Below are 14,400 nucleotides of genomic sequence, written 5' to 3'. Positions count from 1 at the left end.
ACAGAATTCAACAACTGAACTGACTCACAATTGCCTTTAAGGTTGACCTACATTGTTTGAACAGAACACACAGGACAACTCTACTGGCCAACAAAGGCAAAAGGCAAGTAACTTCATTTTTGGCCGCTAAACAGGTTTTTGATATTTTTGAGACATTCAAGACCTCCTTTATCATGTGGATGAGTATCTAATCTTAGAGTCTTAGAGTCATTCCATTGTTTTTTTAAGAAAATAATAGTTGTCATAACAGTAACTTTCCAAAGCAGGAGAAACCAAGGCACAACACAGTAAACACCAGTTACCGTTATTTGCCTTTGTTTGGAATGCTCAAATTGAGGTAGGGTATCTGCTATTATTTGCTGCACTCTGCATTTGTTTCACTGTTAATTCAAGTTGCTGCATTTAAATCACGGTGTAGCTTGTGTCATACATCTGTCACTGAAGCACTTCTGACACATGATACATGAATAAAAGTGTAGTTAAGCAAATAGTTGAGTGGTTATTTTTCCTAATAGCTTTTAAGATGGCCCATTGCTCCCTAATGAAAATGATAGTTAAGATGGCTTTAAAACACAGACATCAAGTCAAGTAACACAAAATATGCATTAGACAAACAAATTAGATAAATCTACTTCATTTAGCTACTGTAGCTATATAGCAGCCTATAGCATAAATAGCTAGTCAGCTAAAATGAATGCTACCAAACTGCTCATATAACAAAGCAATTGTAAATATCCAAAATAAATGCCATGATCACTGGATGTTAAACAGGTGTTATATAATGATTTTGTAAAAGGTGATCAGCAACCAAATATTGATAATGTGGAAGTTACTGCCATTTGCTTTGGTGTGATTTCTCTCTTTTGCAGACAATACAAAAGTAGAGCAGAGTAATTTTAAAATAGTGGTCAAAAGTCAAGTTTTTTATGTAAATAATGTTTTATTACTACAGACATCTAATTTCCAGTGTCTTACCTATGGCCTAATTAATTTGGCTGACAACTAAACATTTTTAAGAGTAATTATTCCACATTCTAGCGAGTTTAGGTCTTTTGCTTTTGTAGGTCAGTATAGTTGTCTGTCAGTCAAACAACAGTCAGCCACACTGCACACATGTCTGTCTCTTTGTGTTGCATGTTTTCATGTAGGGGTCCAGAAATCACAGAAACAGCAGATATAAGCTGTTTGTCATCCGAAAGTTTTAGATCCAGTCATTGTCTCCACTGGACACTCTCGCTTAATTTTTGCTGAAAATTTAGGTCCAAAAAAAGTAGTCATCTTGTAACTCCAAAAGTTATCTTAGTCAGATAGTTTCTAAATCTGTCTAAGTTATCAAAATTGGGGCAGAGGGGCAGCAGGGTCTGAGATAAATAGTAAAAGGTCATCAGAAAAAAGAGAAAGTTTGTGAACAATCCATGATGTGTAATTCCTTCAAATCCATTATGCTACGAAATCAGACAGCCAAAGGTTCTAAGGCTAGATTAAAGAGTAAGGGAGAGATCTTGCCGCGTCCCCGCGTTCAAGACATAAAGAACATGACTGCACACCATTAGTGTTACAGATGTCATATGGGAGAAGTAAAGAAGTCAAATAGAATCGAACCCAAACTTTTCCAGAATAAAGAAAGTAATCCATTCAACCCATCAAAGGCCTTCTCTGCATCTACTGTATAGCCTCCAGGTATTAATAAATGAGTTTCTCCTGGAATGAAGTCCAGGGTCATGATGAATTAGAGTTGGTAATACACGTTCAAGGTAGAAACATAAAACTTTGCCATGCTTTTAAAAATACTACGTTGAAAAGTGATATTGGTCTATAACTACCGCAGGAGGTGGATCTTTATCATTTTTAAGAAACAAATAAATAGAGGCCTCAGATAAAGTAGGAGGAAGTTGGCAGTTTTTCAAAGAGTCATTATAAAGCTTTGCTAAAGTACAGGGAATCACCACTTAAGACATTTACTTCAGTCACTGCCACTAAGGTTAGAGGAGATATTCATGGATAATGTGAAGACAGAAAAGGGCTAGACATGTTATTCAGGGGCAGACTGGACTAAAAAGTGGCCATGACATTTCTAGCACAGAGCGGCCCACCATATCTGGTCCACAACAAACCACACCATAACACACCAGCTCATTGCTGAGCATCACAGGGCTCAATGTGTGTGTGAGCCCTGTGATGGACTGGCCATCTGTCCTGGTGTTTCCGACTACGGCCCAAGATACTGGGATAAGCTCCAGCCGTCCCTTGAAAAAAATCTATGGATGGATGGATGAATGATGACACTGTCCAAACCACAATATATTTACCATGTTCTAAGATTAACATTCACAATAAGCACACATTCACTGTTTATCTTATGGTGATATGATGAAAACTGCAACATTAAAGTCTCTACGTATGTGTTTGCTTGTCACATTCGCAGTTAGGATTTACATTAGGAATTGTGTATGAATAACGTAAATTATTAAAATCAGTTAAATTTGCAAAGGTGAGCAGTTTGCATCCTGGATATTACTGTAAGTTGTTGAATTTTTTTTTTTTTATCATGAAACAGTTGACCACTCAATGTATTCGTTCATATAGTGGCAATACTGTATACAAGCAACTGTGTGAATGGGACAGTTTGATAGTCAGTCTTGTTATTACATTTGTCAAACCCAAACACTAACTGTTTAAATACAGCCAGTGAAAAAAAGATTATTAATACAAATGTGCAGATGACACTTACCTGAAACGGCGCTGACAGTATCACTGGCTTCACTCACTCCCACTTGACCCACTATCCTGTAGCGGATCAAGTACTGCTTTCCAGATTCCAATCCAGTCAGAGTAAAGTCTTCATCAGCTGTGTTTATGAAAAGCCACTCTTCCTTCTCCTCAGCTTTTACCTCCTTTAGCTTGTACTCTACTCTGTACTGCACTGTTACTCCACTTGGAGACTTCTGCAGTTTCAGGGACACAGTTTGTTCCTGGACATGCTTCACTATCGGTGGGGGTGGCTTGGACACTTGCTGGAAGTTGTGGTCTGTCAGATCCCCTTTTTTGTACAAATAGATCGAGGAGCCTGGATTGGAGGGATCAGAGACAGCAGAAATAATGAAGCGGATCCCCTTTTTATCTTTATTGACTTCTGCAAAGCCTCGGAAGCTAGACAAGGTCTCTCTCATCTTTTTTATTACACCAGGATCATTGAACCATTTTCTGTCAGATGCCTCATGAAGCACATTTTTGTTTCCATCTAACTCTTTAAACTCATCAGATTTCACAAACTCATCCAGGGTTGAAAGATACGGGTCTTCATACTTCAGAGAAGTGAAGGTCAAGCACACCACAACATCAATATCAGGATCAAGGAGGATGGTGTTCAGATCATCAGAGTCTTCAATCCTGATCTGCTCCAGCTTCTTGATGTGAGAACTCAAGAGGTTACATTCAGACTTTGCATCATTTAACCACTGGTTAAGCGTGTCAGCATTAAAAGGGGAGCTGTAGTGGATCTTCAGGATGTCTGCCAGTGACTGTTCCTCCTTCCCACCTCCTCGAATAGCAGGCAAGACCCCGGCCACTGCTTTCTGGAGCACTGTCTTGTAAATGCTAAATAAGTTCTGAAATGAGAGTAGCCTCTCTTCAATGTCACTGAAAACCTTTACCTCTGTTCTTTTGGACAGGTCATTGCATGTCCTCTCTGACTCTCCCAGCTCCTCTATTAAACGTTCAGTGTTGGAAACCAGACTTGTGCTAATTTGGCTCACTAACTGAGTGGCTTTTTTGTATAATAAATTAAGAGGATAAAGCCAAACATGCATTGGATCTGCACTCTGTGGATTCTGCTTCAGCAGAGTTGGGAGCTTCTTGAACAAATCTAGGGCATCCTTGTATGTGGTGGGGTTCTGCTCAAGATGAAAGTCACCATGAAAAGTGCAGGTGATGTTCTCAGCAGTTTTCTTTTCGACATCTGTCATTTTTACAGATCCTTCTCCCTCAATAGAAAATTCAGGAATCTTCTTGACCATGACATTCAGTTTTCCCTCAATATCCTGCTTGCTTTCATCTTCTGAAGACATCTGATCAAACACCATGAAGGCCTGAGCTCCGTACAGAACAGCCGTGACCACATGAGTTGCAGTTTTCTGTTCAAACACCTGAGGGTAGGTGATCTGGCCAAGCTGGGTCATAGTGAGCTGATCGAATCTGGAGGTTTCACTATAATGCATTGTAACTCGGGACTGTTTGTGTGAAGATTTGGTGTCACGCAGGAATTTGCCAGATCCCCCTACCTCAATCAGCCCCCCCATGAAGCTGAGCTTCAGGGAAGCACTTATATCCATGAGATCGGACTTACTAGAGAGAGAGTCAGAGCTACTAAACTTGAAATCTGTCATGAGCTGAGGACGACTGTCCAAATCTTCGGTCAATGATTTCTTTTCCCATAGAGTAACACCTGAAATGAGAAGTGGCTTTAACAGTTGTGTACGTGATATAGTGTTGAAGTAAATGTGCAGGTCTCATATGTAGCCTTTTTGAAAATTCAGGGCTATAAAGAAAATTTAAAAATACACACGGCAAAATAGTGAGTTTTATATTTGTATTAAAAAAATTATGTCAAACCCGGTTTTCTTTTTCTTCCAAAATGTTCATAGGTATCACAAAATTATTGTTATTGTGAATTATTTTGGTCACAATAATCATGTAGTGAAAATATGATTCTGAGTCTGACTGCCCCATATATACATTAATTCCTTCTGATGGATTTGGTTACACTTGAGTCATTAGTAGTGGGTTACCATGATATTCACTTTAGAATACTGTTCCAAATAATTTGTAATAATTCCTTTAAAAGGATAGCAACACGTGAGTCAATCCAAAACCTTACGGAAACTTCAAAAGCTCAATGACTTCAGTCATTAGTTATTATGCTTTTCACTTTAGAATACTGTTCCAATTAGTAATTCCTTCTGTAACGGGTTGTATATAGTTGTTAAATTCCTGCATAAATGGGGCCATCTGCTGGCGTCACTTGGTATTGCGCCACGGTGCTAAGAATAGCGAATTCTGGGTAATCCACAGCAGAACTTTTGATAACTGCTGTGGTAAGTCGCATGTTAAACGCTGCAGAGACAATAATAGCCTAAGTGCTTTAGATCTCACACAATGTTTTATTTCACTGTATTTTTGTTATGATGTAACTAAGATATGAATGCTGTTTGTTTGACGTCGAGTGAGTCATTAGTTTTAGAAGTTGAATGTTAAATGTAGCATATGTTGCATGGCTGCTGCTAATGCTATTCCTCCGTCTGATTTACTGTGTTGTGAAGGGCTGTTCTATTCTCTGTCTGCGATGTCATGCCATTCCTGATTAGCTTTGGTTTCCCCTTGTGCAGATGCTCACTTGCACAATGAGACTGGTATATAGAGGACCGTCACACTTCTGCTCTTATCCTTAATTTTGTATCAATGTAAAACGCATTGCCACAGCATACAGACCTAGGCGAGACAGCTCGCGCACCTATTGGCTGCTGTGCGGCAAATGCTTAAGCCAATGGAGCGAGCCCAAGAGTGACGTCACACCCAATGAGGGCGCTTCGCGCCCTCCTGCGTCACGTCCCGCCGAAACGGGCGTGGCTTAGGGCTATATATTTCGCTCGCAGGCTTATGAACTCTGATTTTTAAAGCGAAAGCAACCAGAGCGCATACACGGCAAGAAACGCAGTACTCGTTCCTCTCTCTAGAGAGAACCGAGGTTACGTTAGTAACCGAGTACGTTCTCTTACGAGAGATACTCTCGTACTGCGTTGTCGTAGCAACGCATTGGGGAACACCCTGTAAGACGCCGTGTGTGCGGTGATCCGACACCATAGACCCAGAGCACAGAGCTGGGGTTCATATAGTACATAATCACCTGTAGGACTCACAGAGAATCCTGAAAGAGGTGGGTTCTAACCACCATCTCCCACAAAAGTGACTGCGTTTAGCAGATCAGTATATAGATGACTGCGCTTAGCAGATCAGTATAGAGCTGACTGCGTTTAGCAGATCAGTACAGAAATAACTGCGCTCAGCAGCTTAGCATAATTATGCCATAATAGACGACTGAAAAGTCAGTCTAACAAATACGGTTATTCAAACCGAAAATATCTTGGCCTGTAAGGCGGGTACCTCGAGGTTATAAAACCTGATAAATGTAGACGGTGAGGCCCAGCCTGCCGCCATACAAATATCCTGTAAGGCAATCCCACTCGACCAAGCCCACGAAGAAGCCATACTTCTCGTGGAGTGCACCCTAACACCCAAAGGGCACTGAATGCCTTTGGATGCGTACGCTAGAGCTATAGCGTCCACTATCCATCTGGATATGCTCTGTTTCGAGGTGGCCAGTCCCTTGAGACGCCCACTGAACGAAACGAAGAGCTGCTCTGTCTGTCTGAAAGCAGACGAGCGTGACACATAAGCTCTCAATGCCCTCACCGGGCAGATGAGATTTTCGTCCATACTATCCCCGGTGACCGGAAGGGCAGACAGGGAAATAACCTGCACCCTAAACGGTGTGTTTAGGGATTTCGGAACATAACCATGCTTAGGTTTGAGCACGACTCTGGAGTCATTAAGCCCAGATTCCATGCACGACGCGCTCACCGAGAGCGCGTGTAAGTCCCCAACACGCTTCACTGAAGCGAGAGCCAGGAGAAACACCGTCTTGAGCGACAGGTGTTTCATATCAATCTCCTGAAGAGGCTCGAAAGGAGGACCCTTCATGGCGTCCAGCACCGTGAAATGGGTCCCAAATGGGAACTGTGGGAGGTCTGGGTGGATTAAGTCTCCTAGCTCCTTTAAAGGAACCGAATGACTAAATCGTTCCTTCCTATGGACTGGCCGTGTGCGGTTTCAGAGAAAGCCGCTATAGCCGCCACGTATACTTTGAGTGTGGAAGGGGATCTCCCGCTATCCAACATCTCTTGTAAGAAGGATAAAACCTCTGTTACTCCGCAGTCTGGGGGTGACACGCCGCAAGACGTGCACCAGCCAGAGAAAACTGACCATTTCGACGCATAGAGCCGTCGCGTAGACGGAGCTCTAGCTTGTGTGATCGTGTTTAACACTCCCTGAGGGAGGTCAGCGGATACCCGTTGATGGCCCACACATGAAGGGACCATAGCTCCGGGTGAGGATGCCAAATCGAGCCGTTTGCTTGAGAGAGGAGATCCCTCCTCAGAGGCACTGGCCACGGGGCGGTGCTGGCTAACTGCATCACAGCTGGGAACCAGGGTTGATTCAACCAGAGCGGCGCTACTAGCAGCACTGAGCATCTCTCTTCCCTGATCCTCTCCACCACCTGAGTCAGGAGGGAGACAGGGGGATAAGCATACAGGGGACGGTGTGGCCACTGATGAGCCAGCGCGTCCTCGCTTTTTGAGAAAAATTCTAGACGGTGAGCGTTCTCTGGGGACGCAAAGAGGTCCACTTCCGCTCTGCCGAATTTCCTCCACAACAGTTGTACTATGTGTGGGTGTAATGACCATTATCCTGCCGGAACGCGGTTCCTGGACAGTACATCTGGTCCAACATTCAGGTGCCCTGGCACGTGCGCCGCCCTTAGTGAAAGGAGGTTGCAGCGCGCCCATATCAGAAGGCGTTTGGTCAGCCTGTATAACGACAGGGACCTGCGGCCGCCCTGGCGATTTATGTATGACACCACTGACATGCTGTCTGAACGTATCAGTACATGGCAGCCCATAATCAGGGGACGAAAGCGAGTGAGCGCTTTGCACACTGCTAACATCTCGAGGCAGTTTATATGGAAGAGCTTCTCTCGCTCTGACCAAAGGCCAAACAGCGGTCTGCCCTCGAACAGCGCTCCCCATCCTGCGTTGGATGGGTCCGTAGACACCACCCTCAGACTCGAGGAAGTCCCTAGGCTTACACCTGACAGGTACCAGTCTTTTGACTTCCATGGTTTAAAAGCTGCAACGCAAGCTTGATTGACCTTGAGGCGAAGCCGACCGGTGGCCCATGCTTTGCATGGCACCCTCCCTTTGAGCCATATCTGCAGCGTGCGCATGCGCAGCAGGCCCAGCTGCAGTACTGCAGATGCTGAGGCCATCAGACCTAGCATTATCTGAAAGCTCTTTAGAGGGAGAACAGCGCCGCAGCGAAATGAGCTGACAGTGCGCTGGATGCGCAGCACGCGCTGTTGTGAAAGCTGCGCTGTCATCGACAGCGAGTTCAGTTCTAGTCCCAGGAAAGAAATATTCTGACTGGGGGATAGCGAACTCTTTTCCCAGTTTACTGTGAGACCGAGATTCTCGAGGTGACTCAGCAGCAGGGCTCTGTGCGCCACTATCTCTGAATGAGATTGGGCTAGAATGAGCCAATCGTCCAAATAGTTCAGCACTCGAACACCCTGCAGCTTGAGGGGAGCGAGTGCTGCGTCCATGCACTTCGTAAATGTACGGGGTGCTAGAGACAAGCCGAACGGCAGGACTTTGTACTGGTATGACTGGCCCTCGAAGGCGAATCTCAAAAATCGCCTGTGACGTGACGCAATCTGTATTTGAAAATACGCGTCTTTTAGATCTACTGACACGAACCAGTCTCCTTGGCGAACATGCGCGAGGATTTTTCTGGTCGTTAGCATTCTGAACTGGCGTTTCACAAGCACTCTGTTCAGCTGCCTCAGATCTAGTATGGGTCTGAGACCCCCGTCTTTCTTGGGTACCAGGAAGTATCTGCTGTAAAGCCCCCCCTTCGCTCTGAGCCTGAGATAAAGGTTCGATAGCCCTTTTTCTAGATTTAGATTTATCTGGGTAGCCGTGAAAACGGCTGTTGTGTGCAGGCAAGCGGCCATTGAGACGCCTGTTGGCTGCAATGATCGCAGGTACAATCGCTTCGCTTGGGACTGCACGAGCGGTGAGCTTCGGTGAGGGTCCGGCCGCAGCGGGACTTAAACACCGGCGCTTCCCTAGCAATGCTAGGATGTCTTCGGGGGCTCTGGCTTCAACGCTACCTTCTGTCGCGGGCCACGCGGCGCGGGGCGGCGACCGGAAGAGCGAGAGCGCGGTCTCGAGCTCTGGGTCTGGCGGCGCTGAGATGAGGAGCTGGGCGGCGGTCTCGGCTGTGAGCTCTGAGCGGGCGGTTTCGCACGGCCTGCTGCAGAGCTGGAGCGCTTCAGCAGGAAGTGCTTCATAGCCTGGGTCACCTTCTGCACCTCCGCATACCTGTCGGTGAAGTCCTTCACCGAAGTCCCGAAGAGGCCAGCAGGGGAGAGCGGGGCGTCAAGGAACGCGGTCCGTTCTGCTTCTGGCATGTCTGAGAGCGTTAACCAGAGGTGCCTCTCAGACACGGTGATCGCCGCCATGCTGCGTCCGATGGCTTGGGCCGCAGACTTCGAAGCATGAAGAGCCAGGTCTGTAGCGCTTCTCAGATCCGCCACGCAGATCGCATCGGGTCCGTTCTCGTCCAGCTTGCGGAGGAGATCGGCCTGGAAGATCTGCAGCGTCGCCATGGAGTGCAGCGCTGACGCGGCCTGTCCATTGGCAGCATAAGCGCGACGGAGCAGGGATGACGTCGTGCGGCAAGCCTTTGAAGGCAGCGCCATCTTAGCCCGCCGTCCAGCAGAGGGTGGGCATAAGTGGGCCGCGATAGGCTCTTCGACCGGCGGGAGGGAAAGGTAGCCTCTGTTTTTAGCGTCGTCGACCTCGGAGAACGCTAGGGAAACAGATGACCTCGTCCATGTGGAATACGGGGAAGTCCAAGCTCTCGCGACCTCCTCATGAAGCTCAGGAAGGAAGGGGGCGGGCTTTGAGACAGGTGTCGACTTCTCCCCGGGCAGAAAGTAGCCATCCAGCCGGTTTTTAGCGGGCTGCTCGGGCGAAACCCACTCAAGGCCAAGGCTCGCCGTGGCTTGAGTGAGAACGCGCATGAGCTTCGCCTCGATGCTCGCTCTCTTTCCTTTTGGCGTGGGGGCAGGGGGCGCGAGGTCCGCAGAGCTCGCCCATTCCTCGCTGCCGGAAGCCAAAACCGAGCACGAGTCCTCGTCCCTCAGCAGGTTGTCGATAGCGATGTCATCGATGTCGTCGACGGAAGCGGCGGCAATCTGCGGTCGCTGTCCGTCGGGTATCGACGCTGAGGAAGCCGGAGACACAGTTCGCGGGCGCGCCGGCGAACTTTGACGGCTCGACGGAGGTTCAGGGTTCTGCTGTGCACGGCGCTTTTTACGGCGCGGCACAACAGCGGAGAACACGGGCTCCTGGAACGACGCCAGGCGAGTCCGCAGAGTCGCCAGAGGCAGCAGTTCACAGTGATGGCAGCCGCCATCCGCAAGGGCGATAGCCGCGTGTTCCTCGCCCAGGCAGGAAGCGCAAATCACGTGGCGGTCCCCGTCGCGGAGCGTGGTCCGTTTGCACGAACCGCAGAGAGGCATCTTGAAGACGCCGCTCTAGATACAAAAGGGGTTAAATAAATGTGAGTCGCGCCGGCGACCTCACACACACTCAACACAGTGAAAGGATATAAGCGCCGGAACGCGCAGCTGGAAGGCGACGAAGGCGGCGGTGCCAGCAGCTTGTCGTGACTTCTCCCGCTGAGGTGCTCTCTCGATGGCGCAGCTTCTTCACTCGGATCAGCGATGAGGTGCTCTTCGCTGAAGGATTAAAAATCAGAGTTCATAAGCCTGCGAGCTAAATATATAGCACTAAGCCACGCCCGTTTCGGCGGGACGTGACGCAGGAGGGCGCGAAGCGCCCTCATTGGGTGTGACGTCACTCTTGGGCTCGCTCCATTGGCTTAAGCATTTGCCGCACAGCAGCCAATAGGCGCGCGAGCTGTCTCGCCTAGGTCTGTATGCTGTGGCAATGCGTTTTACATTGATACAAAATTAAGGATAATTTTTTGCTTCAGTATTCTCGTGGAAAAGGATTTTCCCCAATGCGTTGCTACGACAACGCAGTACGAGAGTATCTCTCGTAAGAGAACCCAAATTAAGATTAGTTCACTACACTGAAAAAAGTGCACATGGCTTGACATTAGTTTAAATAACTTTTTATACTTGATCTGACATAATAAATTAACTTTTCTGGCTTGTGTGGATGCCACCAATCAAATCTCATTCATGGCTCCTATCATGCATTTCTGCAGGAATAAATAATGAGCTTATATTCAGAGGTGATCTGTTTGTCACCATTGTTGAGAGTCATACACTAATTATTGATGTCTATGTGTGCCTACCTGAAATACTTAGGACTTTTTTTTTTTGTAATTGATTTGATCATTTGGATTTATTTGAAAAGGCTAAAAATGGCATACTCTACAAGGACAGTGCTGCTATAATCCATAAGGTAAACTTAACTCAGAAATTATGCTCTCAATGAGTTCATTGCTTCAGGTCAACTATTGATTATGTTAATATACAACCAACACCATCAGATCACCTTTTCTCTGTTCATCTGGCTGTTATAACTGAATTACAGCCACCTAACAAAATCTAAAGTTAAAAAAGTAAGGGTCAAGAGCCCAACTAAACTAAACACTGATCTCCATAATGGTGACAATTTTACATTGTCTCCTTCAGTGATTCTGCTTCTTATGATCAGGTGTCTTCAATAATGCTCAATCATAACTCAATTAATCACTTAATTATCTCATTTAACATTGGGGATTTTGCTGTGTAAAAAGTAGGTTTTTCCAAAATAAAAATGTTAGTTGTACCAAAGTACGAAAAATTATTTATGGTCTCTATAATAAACAATATTCTAACTTTGTTTGAATGTAAAAAAATATATATTGGGTTAAATAACTATTTTGATTTATATTAAATTTTAACATTTCAACCAAATCAAAAATATAGCTTGAGAAAAACGAATGAATTTCGCTGTAACAAATTACAGCAATTTTTTTAGGTTGGTCCAAAGTATTATTTTTTCAGTGTAAGTAACATTTTGTCAAGCAAAAAAAAAAAAATTAGGCAAATGCACTATATGACGGAGCACTGCCCACAAGGCTATTGCTCCAACATCATGCACCTCTAATCATGCCACTCAGGTACTGTACATTTAGCAATTGGGTGAAAGGGGAACCAGAAAACATCAAATAAAAAAGTATACAGCACCTGGAATTAAGGAATCATTGCGGCAGTCATACAGCATACCAGGAAACAGAGGTCTTCCTAGGGCTGCAACTTTGATTGGCGCTGATTCCATGGCTCTAATCAATAAAAAATAAATAAAAAAAAGTTGCCTTTATTATTCTAAAATTCTTAAGGCTTTATTTATTTTTTAAATTCTTTTTTTATTTCAATTTAAGTCAGGTAACAGGTTAGCAGGTACATATATATTTTTACTTTTATTCTGTTACGAAGTGGAAGGATGAACCCAATCGCAGACAGTATGAACTCACACAAGGTTTAATATAACAGAAAAACAGGGGAAAACAAAACCCACGAGGGGGAAAAACGAGGGCAAGACTGACAAGGGATGAATAAACTTGATACACACTAGACAAACTTGACAATAAACTAACAACAGGATCAGGATAAGGATAAGGCACTTACTAGACAAGACTCTCAACAGGTATTCACAGGTAACATCAAACAATGAACCAGCACAGGACAGCAGACACATGGGGATTATATAAGGAACACTAATGACAAGGACAGGTGAAACTGACTAGACAATAATCACAAGACGAGGATAACAAGGGGGCGGGGTTACATAACGAGACAACACAAGCACATGGCCCAAACAATTGGCCATGCACTTGTACACAAAACATGATTCTGTCATGATCCTGCCCTACAACCAGGGAAAATCAAGGACACTAAGGCAGAATCATGACATATTCATTTATTTTCACTTATTTTTTTTAAATGATACCATTTAACTGTTTATTTTATTAGTTCTCTTTTTTTTTATCCCTTAAGAATATTTATATGTGATCTAATTTAGTGTTTTTAAAAATATCCAAGGAAACACTCTGGAATACTGTTCCTTCACGAGAATAACTACACAGCAAATGAGTAACGCAATGTTAACACGCTAACTAACAACAAGAAACTCTGATAAACGAATTAGTAAGTAATAGTGCTCAGTGGAATGTGGTCGTAATGTGGAAGTATTAGCTTACCAACAGGCCTACCATTATCATGTTGATACCGGAGAGCAACCAATAACTTCTATGCCTATATACAGGTTCATATTTAATGTGAATAATGTAGTTTAATTCTAAAGTGAAGGAAATGGTAACCCACTGAATAAAGTATTACCAACTCCTTCAGAAGGAATAGCCTGGTCTCCTTGTTAAAACGTAGGAATTAATAGTAACTTTCAAAGACACAAAACATTTTTACACGTTTGGATAGATGCTGAAACGTACGATGTGGACGGTGAAAATGTCAAAAGCGATTGTCACAGGTCGGGGCGGGTCAAGCCAGACTGCACCCACCCCTGAAAACCGGGAACCACCTCGAGGAACGGGTCAAGGACCAGACAGACAAGGGGATAAAAATAATGACAGTACTTTATTATATTAAAATTGGACAATTGAATAAACACTAATTAAAACTTCTTCTTGCCACCAGGGCAGTTCAGTGGGCAGCTGCTTCCAATGGAGGACGTGGGGAGACCACCAGGCTGGGAGGGCACTTGGACGGAAACGCTCCGCTTCGTTGGGCATTTCTCTTCCTCTGAACAGGGCAACGGCTTCAAGGAGGCGTATGGGGACCACCAGGCGGAGAGGACACTTCGGGCGAACACTCCGCTTCGTTGAGCACTGAAACAGTACAGGAAGGTCTTAACGGTTTCAACAGTACATGAAACTTCAACTGATATACCTCTCTCTTCGTCTGAACAGGGCAAGGGTTTCCAATAGGGGCGTGTGGGGACCACCAGGCTGGGAGGGCACTTGAGCGAAACGCTCCACTTGGCTGGACACCACCGGTCTTTCTCCCACCCGGTCGAATCTCGTCTTCGGCCAGGGCTCGACTTCGCTCCAGGAAAAGCAGAAGAATGGTGCAGCAGTTGTTACATTCGGCAAGGAGAGGACCGAAGTTGGAGACAGATCAACAATTCACTCGGTGTAATAATTCACTCGTGCCACACACTTCCAAACTCTCAACACCACTTCAGTGTTAGTGCATATAAACAACGGATCCAATACTCATCACTCGCGTCCTTCCCACTGCTGACGATATTCCTTAGGTTTTCGCTGACAAATCCTTCAATCCTTCCTTTCTCTTCCTCAGCTTCAATCTTCACCAGTCCATAGCCCCGCCTCAATAAAAGGAACAACCCGCTGTCAAACACAGTCTCACACGGGAGGAGAACCCCCAGGTGGGGAGGAGAACCACCTCGTCGTGGGTGGAGAACAACTGTGGCCATTTTGATAAAAGAGCCTTGAGCCGTCTTGTTT

General features: G+C 45.4%; 1 protein-coding gene across 2 annotated transcripts in view; it reads right to left on the bottom strand.

Annotated features, from left to right (window-relative positions):
• Positions 1-2,545: 2,545 nt before the first annotated feature.
• LOC306994259 (cytolytic toxin-alpha-like) overlaps positions 2,546-14,400 on the bottom strand; it is a 41,496-nt gene continuing 29,641 nt past the window's right edge. The window contains exons 2-3 of one of the 2 annotated variants that reach the window (XM_079639865.1): positions 12,104-12,198; positions 2,552-4,444 (exon numbers count right to left, since the gene is read on the bottom strand). In XM_079639865.1, the coding sequence (XP_079495991.1) occupies positions 2,676-4,444; positions 12,104-12,194 (1,860 nt within the window). In that variant the 5' untranslated portion in view covers positions 12,195-12,198 and the 3' untranslated portion in view covers positions 2,552-2,675. Of the gene's footprint in view, positions 4,445-12,103; positions 12,199-14,400 lie in introns of both variants that reach the window. The other variant, XM_079639866.1, reaches the window with a different exon arrangement.

The sequence above is a fragment of the Phoxinus phoxinus genome (assembly GCF_949152265.1).
Source record: "Phoxinus phoxinus genome assembly, contig: scaffold_77, whole genome shotgun sequence".
Classification (NCBI taxonomy): Eukaryota; Metazoa; Chordata; class Actinopteri; order Cypriniformes; family Leuciscidae; genus Phoxinus; species Phoxinus phoxinus.
This window is presented reverse-complemented; position numbering and strand designations above follow the sequence as displayed.